This window comes from Chelonia mydas, chromosome 2 (assembly GCF_015237465.2).
Source record: "Chelonia mydas isolate rCheMyd1 chromosome 2, rCheMyd1.pri.v2, whole genome shotgun sequence".
In the NCBI taxonomy this organism is placed as follows: Eukaryota; Metazoa; Chordata; order Testudines; family Cheloniidae; genus Chelonia; species Chelonia mydas.
In genome coordinates this window covers 172,512,974-172,528,047 of record NC_057850.1, presented here as the reverse complement: position 1 = coordinate 172,528,047, position 15,074 = coordinate 172,512,974, and the positions used below count along the sequence as shown (strand labels likewise).

At 41.2% G+C, this 15,074-nt stretch overlaps 1 protein-coding gene across 6 annotated transcripts in view; it reads right to left on the bottom strand.

Annotated features, from left to right (window-relative positions):
• VPS41 (VPS41 subunit of HOPS complex) overlaps positions 1-15,074 on the bottom strand; it is a 166,885-nt gene that overhangs the window by 15,123 nt on the left and 136,688 nt on the right. For all 6 annotated transcript variants that reach the window (XM_027821210.3, XM_037890023.2, XM_043540565.1 and 3 more), the window contains 2 exons: positions 8,756-8,896; positions 6,968-7,104 (listed from right to left, as the gene is read on the bottom strand). In XM_027821210.3, coding sequence (XP_027677011.1) covers positions 6,968-7,104; positions 8,756-8,896 — 278 coding nt within the window. The remainder of the gene's footprint in view (positions 1-6,967; positions 7,105-8,755; positions 8,897-15,074) is intronic.

The following is a 15,074-nucleotide window of genomic DNA, read 5'->3' as shown; positions in this document are numbered from 1 at the left end:
GAGAGGGAATTGAAGGGGGGATGAGGATTCAAAGGAAAGTAAGGAAACTCAAAGTCAGCACATCCACGAAGACTAATTTATCCTTTTTTTTTTTTTTGGGCACTCAGGCTAATATAGAGTCCTATTACCACCATAAAAATACCAGAGATGCAAAGGATTATATTAGCTTATCTGTACAAAGTAGCTCAAATTAACCTATCCTCACTTTTTCCAGTACCATACATACTGCAGTCAAGAAGAGGATTTTTCAACTTCAATACTTACAAAATATTTACGTTCATGATAAACACAAATCTTAATTATGGATACAGTGCTCAGATATTACTTCTTGCCATGTCTTTTAGCATGTGTACGCACACACGCCAGACAGACACACACACACCTACAGGTAACACAAACCTTAGTTATCCATGAAGAAGACTACCAAAAAAATTACTACTCGTTCTACCACCACCACCAAATAATGGTGTGGTATAAAGATGCTGGCCCCCTTAGCTGTGATTTTGACTGCCGCACAGTGAACTGCATGGCATTCAACTGATCTACCTCATCATTTAAGCATGAAGGGCTGAGTTGATCATGTTGAGATGTGAATCTGTGTTTCCAAACAAACAAAGCTGGTCAAACCCGATTCTTAGCACTTATCATGGAAAATCCCAAATATGTGTCGCCTCTGTACAAACTGAGCGCTGCCTGTACAATCTCTGGCACGGTAGTTCAGGTGGGCTGATTTATATTCCATTTATGTCTGTCACTGACAGTCTTGTTGTGCCACTGATGCTTTTGGTGCCCCTGGCTCGCCAGCTGCGTAGTGGCATTCCTTGGTACACAGAACTTGGAATTCATTGATCTTCCATTCTTATAATATGTCCATACCAAGAAAATGATGATGAAAACAGTTCGTGGGTTTGGCTTTGGATGTGGGCATTTCCTTATCTTGTCCTGCCACTTCATATGGGGCAGCTGACTGACACAACAAGAACAAACGTCAATATGGTGTTCTTCAGCCTTGATCAGTGCCCACATCTCACTTCCACACCACAGAGCTGGTATAGGATCTGCAGGTTTGGAACAAGCAATGTCACAACGTTCCTCAGACAGGTTGCTGAAAGGCCTGAAACATGGCAGCAGTTGCTGCTATATAAGCATCCACATCTTTTGAGCACCCTCCAGTACTGTCTAGGGTACTGCCCAAATATTTGACAGCTGCCACCTGCTCCATTTCCTATCCAGACAGGTTAATATTAGTTGTAATCTGGAGGCTAAATTTGGTAATAATGGCCAGAAATGTAGTTTTATCTGGATTAACAATCAGACCCATGCACACTGCTTCTTGCCTGACTGGATCAGCCATCAATTGTGGCAATTCACCAAACTGCGCCAATGAGATTATGTCATTGGTGTATTCGAGATCCCAAAGCAGAATGGTGTCCAGTTCAATGCCACCAACAGCTGCCTCCTCAAGCTTATCCATCAACCAATCAATGCCGATACCGAACAACAATGGTGACAGAATATAGCGTTGCCAACCTCTCGTGCAAACAGGCAACCATGCCATGTATCTGCCACTGACTCGAACACAGCTTCCTGTTTCACTGTAGAGCTTGTCTATCAATGACACTATCTTCCCAGGGATGCTGAGATGTCTCTTCAGATCCCACAAGCTTGCTCAATGCACTGAAACAAAGGCCTGAAGGATATCTATGTAAATAGTGTTGTGCGTGACTTATTAAATGCAGCTATCTTCTCAAAATGATGTCTTAAGGTAACAATCTGGTTGACAGTGGAACAACCAGATCTACAGACACACTGAGTATCCTGGACTTTGACACCAAGTGCATTGTTGATTCAATACATTAACATGGAAGTGAAGACTCTCCCTGGAACTGAGAATAGCATAATACTTCTATAGCTGCTACATTCAGCGTCATCACCCTTTTTGAACAGAGGTAGAATAACACCCCTTCTTCCAGTCACTGAGGATGATATTAGTATGCCTGGTGGTCTGGGAGAGTCTTTGCAGTTACAGCACAATACTGTCACCTGTCTTCAGATACTTAGGAGTAATGCTACAAACTCTTGGTGTCTTCCAAGACTTCAATTTATGGACTGCGATCTAGATCTCTTTTTCGTTGAAGTAGGTGGCTCTACGGAACTTCCTGCCCCTTAAGTGGAAGAGGGACTGCAAGTGGCGGACAACTAAGAAGCATCTTGAAGTGATCTTCCCATGGAGGCAACTGATCCAGCAGACTCTGGACGATGCTGCCATCCTGATTCATTTTATTGAACAAGCTCGTGCCACCTTCCCTGGAAGACATTGTAAAGCTGAAAGCAGGGTGAGGAGATGGTGACTGCAGCAGCCTGTTCTAAAATGGCTGAAGTGAGTTGACCATCACAATTCCTTATCTTTCGTACACGACTTGATGACTCTCTGTAGTCAAACCCATTCAGCCTTAGCTTTTACTCTCGACAAACATCTCTGAACACCCAAACTGGAGCTTTGCTTTTTCTTTAGCTCCAGGTGGTGTGTACATTTCCTCCCTGATCCATGGATGATGTTTGAAGGGCTGAAGCCCTAGCACTGGGCTTGCGGTGGTCACTAGTGATGACTTGAAACATTGCCTTTCCTCATCAGATGACAGAGGGAGTGAGACTTAAATCTCTCATGCTTTAGGGCAGTTCAGAACAGAAAACTGTCGGATAGTTTGGTTGCCATAAGAGCTTTGGGGAAATGGGACCAATTTTGGCCCTCTAACTCATAATCAAAGTTGGAGATGCACTTTCCCATTTGGAAAATGAGATATAATTGTGAGTAGAGATCATTAACGTGCTTTTAGATGAAAAAGATGAAAAATGGCATAAAGACCTGAGCATTAGTATTAATAATAAGGTATGGCAAACAGGTAATTTGGTTTGCTACACAAATTTGAAGAGTCAAATACATGAGGCAACATCCTCAGCTGTATAAATCAGCATAGTTTAATTGAAGCCAATGGAGATACATCAGTTTATAGCAATGGAAAATTTAACATATGGAATCCAGACCTTGTTTGAAAAGGTGCATTTTACACCATCAATGACATTTTAGCAGCAGTCTTATTTCAAGCAGTAGCGTATAGATTCTTTTGTAAGGAGAACTAATCCCTATATTATTATTTTTTTGCTATACAGCTGTAATTGCAAACCAAGCATAAATTTCATTAAGCCCCCCTAACTTCTATTAGCTCTATGACAGAGGTTCCCAATCTTTTTCTTTCTGAGGCCTCCACAACTTGCTATAAAAAGTCCTCGGCTCACCTGTGCCACAACAACTGGTTTTCTGCATATAAAACCAGGGCCTGTGTTAGGGGTAGCAAGCAGGGCAATTACCTTGGGCCCCATGCCACAGGGGCTCCTGTGAAGCTACATTGCTCAGGCTTAGGCTTCAGCCCCAGGTGGCGGAGGTCAGGGCCCTGGGCTTCAGCCCTATGCGGTGGGGCTTCGGCTTTCTACCCTGGGTCCCAGTGAGTCTAATGCTGGCCCTGCTTGATGGCCCCCCTAAAACCTGCTCACTTCCCCGCCCAGGGGGGCCCAGACCTCTGGTTGAGAGCCACTGCTCTATAAGATATATATTTTAGTCCTAGAGCTATCTGGATCTATTCAAAATGAAATCACTTAAAAACCACAAAGCATTTCAAGGCTGTCATAAATATAAAGGGAAGAGTAAATACCTTTAAATCCTTCCTGGCCAGAGGAAAAAACCCTTTCACCTGTAAAGGGTTAAGAAGCTAGGATAACCTCGCTGGCACCTGACCAAAATGACCAATGAGGAGACAAGATACTTTCAAAGCTGGAGGGAGGGAAAAACAAAAGGTTCTCTGTGTGTTGTTTTTGCCTGGACCAGAGCAGGAATGCAGGTTAGAACTCCTGTAAAGGGCTAATAAGCAATCTAGTTAGATGTGTGTTAGATTCTGTATTGTTTAAATGGCTGATAAAATAAACTGTGCTGAATGGAATGTATATTCCTGTTTTTGTGTCTTTTTGTAACTTAAGATTTTGCCTAGAGGGATTCTCTATGTTTTGAATCTGATTACCCTGTAAGGTATTTACCATCCTGATTTTACAGAGGTGATTCTTTTACTTTTTCTGCAATTAAAATTCTTCTTTTAAGAACCTGATTGCTTTTTCATTGTTCTTAAGATCCAAGGGTTTGGGTCTGTGTTCACCTATGCAAATTGGTGAGGATTTTTATCAAGCCTTTCCCAGGAAAGGGGGTGTAGGGTTTGGGAGGATTTTGGGGGGGAAAAGACGTTTCCAAGTGAGCTCTTACCCTGTTATATATTTGTTAGACGCTTGGTGGTGGCAGCAATAAAGTTCAAGGGCAAAAGGTAAAATAGTTTGTACCTTGGGGAAGTTTTAACCTAAGCTGGTAAAAATAAGCTTCGGGGGTTTTTCATGCAGGTCCCCACATCTGTACCCTAGAGTTCAGAGTGGGGAAGGAACCTTGACAAAGGCTAATAGATTATTTTAGATATCCATTTGCATATTCTACAACCTATCCTGAAGGACGACCCATTACTCTCACAGATCTTGGGAGACAGGCCAGTCTTTGTTTACAGGCAGCCCCCCAACCTGAAGCAAATACTCATCAGCAACCACACAACGGAACCACTAATCCAGGAACCTATCCTTGCAACAAAGCCCATTGCCAACTGTGTCCACATATCTATTCAGGGGACACCATCATAGGGCCTAATCACATCAGCCACACTATCAGAGGCTCGTTCACCTGCACATCTACCAATGTGATATATGCCATCATGTGCCAGCAATGCCCCTCTGCCATGTACATTGGCCAAACTGGACAGTCTCTACATAAAAGAATAAATGGACACAAATCAGACGTCAAGAATTATAACATTCAAAAACCAGTCGGAGAACACTTCAATCTCTCTGGTCACTCGATTACAGACCTAAAAGTGGCAATTCTTCAACAAAAAAAACTTCAGAAACAGACTCCAACGAGAGACTGCTGAATTGGAATTAATTTGCAAACTGGGTACAATTAACTTAGGCTTGAATAAAGACTGGGAGTCGATGGGTCATTACACAAAGTAAAACTATTTCCCCATATTTATCTCCCCCCAGCTGTTCCTCAGATGTTCTTGTCAACTGCTGGAAATGGCCCACCTTGATCATCACTACAAAAGGTTTTTTCCCCCCGGCTCTTCTGCTGGTAATAGCTCACCTTACCTGATCACTCTCCTTACAGTGTGTATGGTAACACCCATTGTTTCATGTTCTCTGTGTATATAAATCTCCCCACTGTATTTTCCACTGAATGCATCCGATGAAGTGAGCTGTAGCTCACGAAAGCTTATGCTCAAATAAATTTGTTAGTCTCTAAGGTGCCACAAGTCCTCCTTTTCTTTTTGCGGATACAGACTAACAAGGCTGCTACTCTGAAACCTGATACATGAATGTTGCATCTAGTGTAGTATTTAGAAGCTATTTACTTAAAAATTAATTATATCTGATGAAATCAGTGCAAATCACTACAGATCGTGACTATATAATTAAATATACAAACATATGCTGTAATCACTTTCATTTAATGACAGTGCAACTAAAAGCAGAGAGAATTCACTGCTTAAAAAGCTCCCTTAATTTTTGAAAATCATTATCTAAAATGTATATGGTAAACAAGGAGGAGCTTTCAAAGACTTAGAACCTGCCTACTTGAAAGGCACCTCTCCTTATGCCGTTTTACCACAGCCTGCAGTCAGCAGACATAATCAAACTGGATCCCCGTTCGATACATCAGGCAAGGGTGTGGTATTAAAACTTCTTGACAGGCCTGCGGAACAAGCCTCTAACCTTGGACTGAAATAAACAGGGACTGATGACCTTCATGGCACCCTATAGGGCCCATCTTTCTGCCCAGGTGTCCTCAGAGGGCAAGGGAGGATAGGAGTGATGGTTTGAGTGGCAGAATTTTGGTATAATCCAGCTACTGGGTTATGTTTGGGACACAGTATTTCTAGGACTTTACTTTTGTTACATTGTTATTTTAAACAATGATAGATTTCTTGGGTACCTTTTTTGGCTATTATAAGCAGCAATCAAATCAATTGAATGGTTACTTCTGTATGTGTGTGCAAATATTTTGGGGGGTATACCTGAATTTCCGTATCCCACAATGAGAATTTCCCTGTCTACAAAATAATGTGCATGGCACAAGACACTGAGGGAAACTGACTAGGTTTGCAAAATTCACTTCCTTTTATTTAGCATGTGATACTTAATGGGTAGCATTAGAATCTAGCACAGGTCTCACTGACGTTTCTCATGCTCCACTTTGTCTTGGACAGAGCAAAAAAATTGCTGGTCCCAGGAGGAGTCCCCAGACGTGATGTAATGGAAGATAGTATTGTATAAAATAGTCCAAAACCCCCCTCCAATTCTGCTTCTAATATTTTTTGTCAAGATTTTGTATCAATACATGGGGACATTGACTATGTCTTGCTATGAGCTAGGGGTGTGATTCCGCTGCTTCTGTACGCATATTCGATAGCAACGTAGCTGCGGTAACATGGGTGATGGCAGTGGAGGGATGACTGAGCCCTGCAGAGTACATAGAAACCCTCTTGGAACCAGTGGGTTTCTACGAGGCATGGCCCAGCCATGCCTCTGTTCCCTTCTACCAGTGCGACTGTGGCTATGCTGCTATTTATACTCACACTAGCTCAATGAGAGCGAGCGTATGTGTACATGAGAAGGAGAATTACACCCCTAGGTCATAGTGTAGACACAGCCTGAGTCAAAATAATGCAGTGCCACAACCCAAGCATCTCGATATAAGAAGTTGTGATTGTCTGATTTAGTCTGTGGCCATCTCTGGCTGTTGAATGACAAAGTGGTTTTTCAGTTCCTCTGAGGCGGAATACCACAGAAGCAGAGATACAGAGAGCACGTGAGCTGCATTTACCTGCAAATTGTAATCCTGGAGAATTTTCACCAGTGAATCTCTCAGATTAGGAATCTCCATGCCTTCCTTAATGCGGTGAATCAGAAGAATGGGGTCAACATGGGTACCAATGTTGTTTAACAAACCAGTAATAAAAGCTGTATAAAAAAGGTGTAAAAAAGTTGTAAGATGAAGCCCCAGTAAGACTCCCAATACTAGAGTGCTGTGATAACAGCCAATAGCCTTCTGCTAATTTTATGACAGCTCTTTCCTTAAAAGGCAATGTTAAGTCACATTCATATATTTCTTGCATACATCTCTCTTGAGGCAGGAAAGAGGACATACTGTTATTGGCTGACGAACAAAAGTCTTTGAGCCTCTGAAAAGGAAACCGAGAGTACTTAAGGGGCCAAGTCTTCAAAAGAGAACAAAAATAACACACACATTTGAAATTATAGTATGCCCATGGCTGAATGTTTTTGGGCACTTGAACACATTGAACCAGAAGGTTAATTTCAATGCATGATTACTTTGGAAGCACAAGAATTAAATATTTTTCAAGCACCTCTCTGAACCTCAAGTAGGCTTTTCCCACAGGAGAGAAATGCTGTTTCATGCAGTGCTGAGGAGTGCCTTTTGCTCTTTGGCCAATCAGCTGCCCAGATGGAGCTCTGGGAAGGAGAGCAACTCAAGATCTAGCATCTTCCCTCTGCCCAGGAATTGTGCAGGTCCACTTGAGTGGCTGCATACACAGGCAAGGGGGCTGGTACAATTCAGGTGTTTAACTCTTGAACATTTAATCTTTAAAAAAACTTCTCTCCTCAGTAATGGTGCTAATTAGTAACATACTTGAGGATGGTTTTCTGCCCATCAAGTATTGGACTTGGAAACTCATCTCTTGCAGGTTAAGAAATGGTAATGACTTCTGGTTACCTGGTACTAGTCTGAACTAGTGGCCAAGTGGTGAAAAGCTCTGTATCCCAACAGTAATCTCATGAGCCATTCGGTGCCTAGGAAAAGGGGTGCCTAATCAAGGTAGTTTTATAGCCTTGGCTTTAGAAATTCCAAAAGAGGACACAGTCATATATTGTAGGTAGCTTTAAAGATTTTCCAAGTGATTTAAATTCCCCATGCTATATTCTCTCCTGAATCTGCTCTCTGATAAAAAACGATATTGTGTTGACATTCTGGCCGCAACCTAGCTGGAGCTGTAAACCCAGCGCAGATGCTCAGGCCAGGGCAAATGGGAAAAAAGAGCCCACACAATAATATTAAAAGATCTTTTGTTTTCACCAGAAAAAGTAAAGAATTCAACACATTTAATCTGGTGAAAGGGCAGAAAGATCTAGGCTGATCTTTATTTTCAGAAATTTGCAATATGACACATACACTATACAGAAACTTCTACAATAGCTCAATTTTTCTGTCAATGTAGCCTGAAGATCAACTTATATATAACAAAATATACCCTCAGTTCAAACCAACTTAAAAGAAATATAATATATCATGAATTTCTGTCGGTAACAACGCATTTACTAAAAGTTGTAGGATGGCAACAGATGTTTAAGTACTTGCCCTTTCTCACCTCCAGATACTGTAATATGAGAGGATTTTTTCCTCAGCACACCAATATTAAAAATGATTACATTGCAATACAACCTCTTGCGCTTGGTAACCTGGCGTGGCTCCAAAAAGAATCTGAAAATATTCTTTATGCCATGCACATGGATAATTCAATGCGCCCTCCCCCAAGCTTACTGTATTTCACCAAACATATATACAAAGCTGCCTGGAGCTTATTCTGCTTACGTGGTTTGTCGATAGAATATAAAATGAGGTCTTCCCATAGTTCTCCATCATCTTGTTCCTTGGCAAATTCAATAGCCTTATCTACATCATTCAATTCTTCCATTATCATCTTCAATGCACTACGGCTATTCCCCATTCTGCCTAGAAGAAAAAAGGAATATGGGAGTTATAAAAACACAAAACAAAAATGTGCAGAAAGCACCCTGTGATAAGCATCTGTACTGTTTATACTGTTCCTGGTTCATGAACAAAAGGGTGAAGTCTTAGATCCCAATTCAGCCAAGCACTTAAGCACGGGCTCACTTTAACCACATGCTCAAGTCCCTCATTATTCAAGAATGTATTTAAGCATGTGCTTAATTAAAGCCTCTGCTCAAGTCCCATTACAGTAAATAGGATTGTGGCACATGCTTTAGTGCTTTGATGAATCGGGGCCTTAAAATTTTGTTATAACTACGCAGAGGCCGGTTAAGCAAAGTGGTGTTAATTCTTTCTCCTGCATGGCAGGTACATCTGAGGCAGAATGAGTCTAATTTTATATATATATATATATATATATATATATATATATATATATATATACATACACACACACACACACACGCTCTCTCTCTCTCTCTCTCTAAATGGACCTGATCTTCCGAAGATACTGAACATTCATAGCCCCTTTTTCCCCCACGATTTCACAGGGAGTTCTGGGTACTCACCCCTTCTGAAAATTGGACCTTCAGTGTCTATGGTTAACAAGAATTGTGAAAGGTCTGTGAATGATGATTTTTTTTTTAAACCCACACATTATCATGGATTTACCATGGCTGAAATTATCTACTTTAATTCCACTGAACACTGTTGCTTCTACTAGTGAGCTTAACGGGGCAACAATTTGCATAGGGCTTGCACTACATGTTTCTGCTCTAAAGGGACATCATATAGCCTTCCCCCATTCCTACTCTCCATCCTTTTCCATTGCTTCTCCCTTCTTGAAAAGAGGGATTAAGAATTCAGAATTTTTAAGAATTAAGAAATTCAGATACACTAAATAACACTAAACTGTAATGACTATAAAATACTTGGATTACAGTGGACTGAACCATCTCGTGTATTGATTAAACCTATTAGTTCTTTTCTGAAAGCAAGAATTCCTCCTAACTTCCAACATACATACAGAACATTTTTCATATTAAATGAGACCCATTAGGTAAATTTCCTGTTCTATTGTCAGTTCTGCCCACCACAGCTTTAATACACACAGACTCCAGGGCTTTATGTTACAATTCCTCTCATCCTGAAGAGGGTTCCCTACTGTGCTGAGAGAATTACATTACACAACAGAGTACTTAAAAAAATATATAAAACAAAAAGGGCCAGGTTTTTTTTTGCAGGACAGGGAGAATTTGAAGTTCCAAGACTGTAAGCAAAACTGGAAAGAGTTTGGGGAAAAAAAATCAGACAGAACTTCTCTTTTCCTGGATCTTCTCTTATTTTATATTATATTTTATATAGGGCTGTGTATTAATCGCAGTTAACTCATGTGATTAACAAAAAAAATTAATTGCGATTAATCACAGTTTTAATTGTACTGTTAAACAACAGAATATCAATTGAAATGTATTAAATATTTTGGATATTTTTCTCCATTTTCATATATATCGTATTCTATGTTGTAACTGAAATCAAAGTGTATATTATTTTTAATTACAAATATTTGCACTGTAAAAATGATAAACAAAAGAAATAGTATTTTTCAATTCACCTCTTACAACTACTTTATTACAATCTCTGTCGTGAAAGTGCAACTTACAAATGTAGATTTTTTTTTGTTACATAACTGCACTCAAAAACAAAACAATGTGAAACTTCAGAGCCTACAAGTCCATTCAGTCCTACTTCTTGTTCAGCCAATCACTAAGACAAACAAGTTTGTTTTCATTTACAGGAGATACTGCTGTCCTCTTCTTATTCACGTCACCAGAAAGTGAGAACAGGCATTTGCATGGCACTTTTGCAAGGTATTTACGTGCCAGATATGCTAAACGTTTGTATACCCCTTCATGCTTTGCACACCATTCCAAAGGACATGCTTCCATACTGATTACGCTCCTTAAATAAATAATGCGTTAATTAAATTTGAGACTGAACTCCTTGGGGGAGAACTGAATGTCCTCTGCTCTGTTTTACCCCCATTCTCCCATATATTTCATGTTATATGAGTCTTGGATGATGACCCAGCACATTTTGTTCGTATTAAGAACACTTGCAGATTTGACAAAACGCAAAGAAGGTACCAATGTGAGATTTCTAAAGATAGCTACAGCACTCGATCCAAGGTTTAAGAATCTGAAGTACCTTACAAAATCTGAGAGGGACGAGGTGTGGAGCATGCTTTCAGAAATCTTAAAAGAACAACACTCCAATGCAGAAACTACAGAACCCGAACCACCAAAAACTGCTTTCGATTGTTATCGAGCAGAACCCATCATCAGCATGGACACATGTTCCCTGGAATGGTGGTTGAAGCATGAAGGGACATATGAATCTTTAGTGCATCTGGCATGTAAATATTTTGCGACACTGGCTATAACAGTGCCATGAGAACATCTGTTCTCACTTTTAGTTGACATTGTAAACAAATAGCAGGCAGCATTATCTCCTGCAAATGTAAACAAACTTGTTTGTTTGAGTGATTGGCTGAACAAGAAGTAAGACTGAGCGGACTGGCAGGCTCTAAAATTTTACATTGTTTAATTTTTGAATGCAGTTTTTTGGAACATAATTCTACATTTGCAAGTTCAACTTTAATGATAGAGAGATTGCACTACAGTACTTGTATTAGGTGAATTGAAAAATACTATTTCTTTTGTTTTTTTACAGTGCAAATACTTGTAATCAAAAATAAATATAAAGTGAGCACTGTACACTTTGTATTCTGTATTATAATTGAAATCAATAAATTTGAAATGTAGAAAACATCCAAAAATATTTAAATAAATTGTATTCTATTATTGTTTACCAGTGCGATTAATCGTGATTAATTTTTAATCGCGTTATTAATAATTATTAATTTTGTTAATCACTTGACAGCCCTCATTTTATATATTTTTAAAATATAGATAATTTTTAAAAGCAGGCATTCATTTCTTGATATAAACACATACAATAAATAATCCAGTGTTTTCTTAAACCATAAGAATGGCCATACTGGTTCAGATAAACAGCCCATATAGCTCAGTATCCTTTCGACAGTGGCCAGTGCCAGATGCTTCAGAAGGAATGAACAGAACAGGGCAGTTATCAAGTGGTCTATCAACATTCCCAGTTTCTAGCAGTCGGAGGTTTAGGGCCGGGGGGGGTGGGGACTCCCAGTATGGCTCCCAACTTCAGCAGATGGGGAGGGGGGGAGGCGTGCTGGGGTTCCCGGCTTCAGCCTCATGCTGCTTCTGGTGGGGGGAGAGCAGGGGCTGCCAGCTTCAGCCTTGCGCCGCTACTGGCTGAAGGCGGGGGGCACACTGACTGAGGCCAGGGGTGGGGGGGAGGCTGTGACAATCTGTACCTCAGGGGAACACCCAGCACCCCCATGTTCATCCTTGTAAAATGACTGTGTGATATCCAATGCAAAGTGTGTCATGTCAGGTGTCTTCGGAAGGCTCATGATGCACCAAGCATTGTTATAGTGATGTTATAGCAATCGTTGTTATAGTAATGTTATAAGTTGTAATTTCATGTATATAGTTATGAGGCTGAAAATGTACCCTTGCGCCTTAAAGCAAGCCCAGGCAAAAACTCTTCCAAAGCAGAGGGGCATTTCACACCTCATCAGGGCATGTATGGGACAAACCCATCCCAGCCTCACAGGAACAAAGGACACTGGCCTAGGCAATAACAAAGGATCCGTTGGACTCGAGTGAGTCACCCCCCTTCCTTTGGTCAGTTTGGAACTGCGATGAGGTAATGTTCACCTGACTCTGAATGGGGGTGGGGAGGCAAAGCCAAGAGGGAAGAAAGGACATGATGAAAGGGAGAGATGTTTGCCATGCTCTTCCTCTCTCTTCCACCTACATCTACAGACACCACACCAAGTGACTGAAGCACGGATCAAAGGGGAGAGCCTGGCTGAAGGGCAACCATCCAGCCTGTGGTGAGAAGCATCTAAGTTTGTAAGGGCATTGAAAGTGTTAAGATCAGCTTGGAATGTGTTTTGCTTTTATTTCATTTGACCAAATCTGACTTGTTATGCTTTGACTTATAATCACTTAAAATGTATCTTTGTAGTTAATAAACCTGTTTATTCATTCTACCTGAAGCAGTGCGTTTGGTTTGAAGCATGTCAGAGACTCCCCTTGGGATAACAAGCCAGGTACATATCAATTTCTTTGTTAAACTGACGAACTCATATAGGCTTACAGCATCCAGTGGGCATAACTGGACACTGCAAGACAGAGGTTCCTAGGGCTGTGTCTGGGACTGGAGGTATTGGCTAGTGTCATTTGGTTGCACAATCCAAGGAGCAGCTTACATGCTAGAGGCTGTGCATGAACAACCAGGAGTGGGGGTTCTCACAGCAGAGCAGGGTAATGCTGGCTCTCAGAGTCAAGGATTGGAGTGACCTAGCAGATCACCGGTCCAGATAACACCAGAGGGGAATGTCACAGGGGTGCCAGCTTCAGCCCCGTGCTGCTCCCGGCTGCGGGTGGGAGGGAGGGGGGGGTACCAGCTTCAGCCCCATGCAGCTTCTGGCTGGCAAGGGGAGCCCCGCAGGCTTCAGCCACGCGCTGCTCCCAGCTTCAGCGCTGGGGATCGGGGGAACCGGGTTTCAGTCGCGGGGCTCCGCGGACCCCTGAAAGGGCTTGTGGACCCCCGGTTGAGAATCGCTGCTCTATCATATCCCCCCTTAGTCATCTCTTTTTGAAGATGAACAGTCCCAGTCTTTTTACTCTCTGCTCATATGGAAGCTGCTCCATATCCCTAATCATCTGTGTTGCCATTCTCTAACTTAATGTATCTATTTTGAGATGGGGCAACAAGAACTGCATGTAGTTTTCAAGATGGGGTTTGCCAGAGATTTATATAGTGGTATTATGATATTTTCTGTCTTATTTATACCCTTCCTAATGGCTCCTAACATTCTGTTAGCTTTAACTGCCACTGCACCTTGAGCGGATGTTTTCAGAGAACTATCCATGATGACTCCAAGATCTCTTTTTTGAGTAGTAACAGCTAACTTAAACCCCATCTTTTCGTAAGTATAGTTGGAATTATATTCTCCAATGTGCATTACTTTGCACGTATCAACACTGAATTTCATCTGCCACTTTGCTACCCAGTTTTGTGAGATTCCTTTGTAACTCTTCACAGTCTGCTTTGGTACTATCTTGAGTAATTTCTATCATCTGCAAACTGCCATCTTACTGTTCACCCTGTTTTCCAAATCATTTATGAATATGTTGAACAACACAGGTCTTAGTGGGGCGACAGGATGGGACACCTCACTATTTACCTCTCTCCTTTGTGAAAACTATTTATTCCTACCCCTTGTTTCCTGTCTTAACGAGCTATTGATCCACGAGAGACCTTTCCTCTTATCCCACAAATCCTTAATTTGCTTAGGAGCCTTTAGTTTGTGACCTTGTCAAAGGCATTCTAAAAATGTAAACTATATCCACTGGATCACCTTTGTCCACATGTTTGTTGACCCCCTCAAAGAATTTTAATAGACTGGTGAAGCATGACTTCCCTTTACAAAAGCTGCATTAACTCTTCCCTGACATATTATGTTCCTCTATGTGTCTGATAATTCTGTTCTTTACTATAGTTTCAAACAACTTTCTTGGTATTGAAGTTAGGCTAACTGGCCTATAATTGCCAGGATTGCCTCTGGAGCCTTTTTAAAAATCAATGTTACATTAGCTATCCTCCAGTCCTCTGGTACGAGGCTGATTTAAGTGAGAGGTTACATACCACAGCTATTAGCTCTGCAATTTCATATCTGAGTTTTTTCTGAACTCTTGGGTGAATACCATCTGGTCCTGATGACTTATTACTGTTTAAATTTAATCAATTTGTTCCATAACCTCCTCTACTGACACTTCAATCTGGCACGATTCCTCAGATTTATTCTAAAAAGCTGAAAAGGATGGCTCAGGTGTGGGAATCTACCTCACATCCTCTGCAGTGAAAACTGGTGTGAAGAATTCATTTAGCTTCTCTGCAATGAGGCTGTCCTCCTTGAGTGCTCCCTCAGCACGTTGATCATCAAGTGGCCCCACTGATCGTTTCACAGGCTTCCTGCTTCTGATGTACTTAAAAATAAATTTGCTATTAG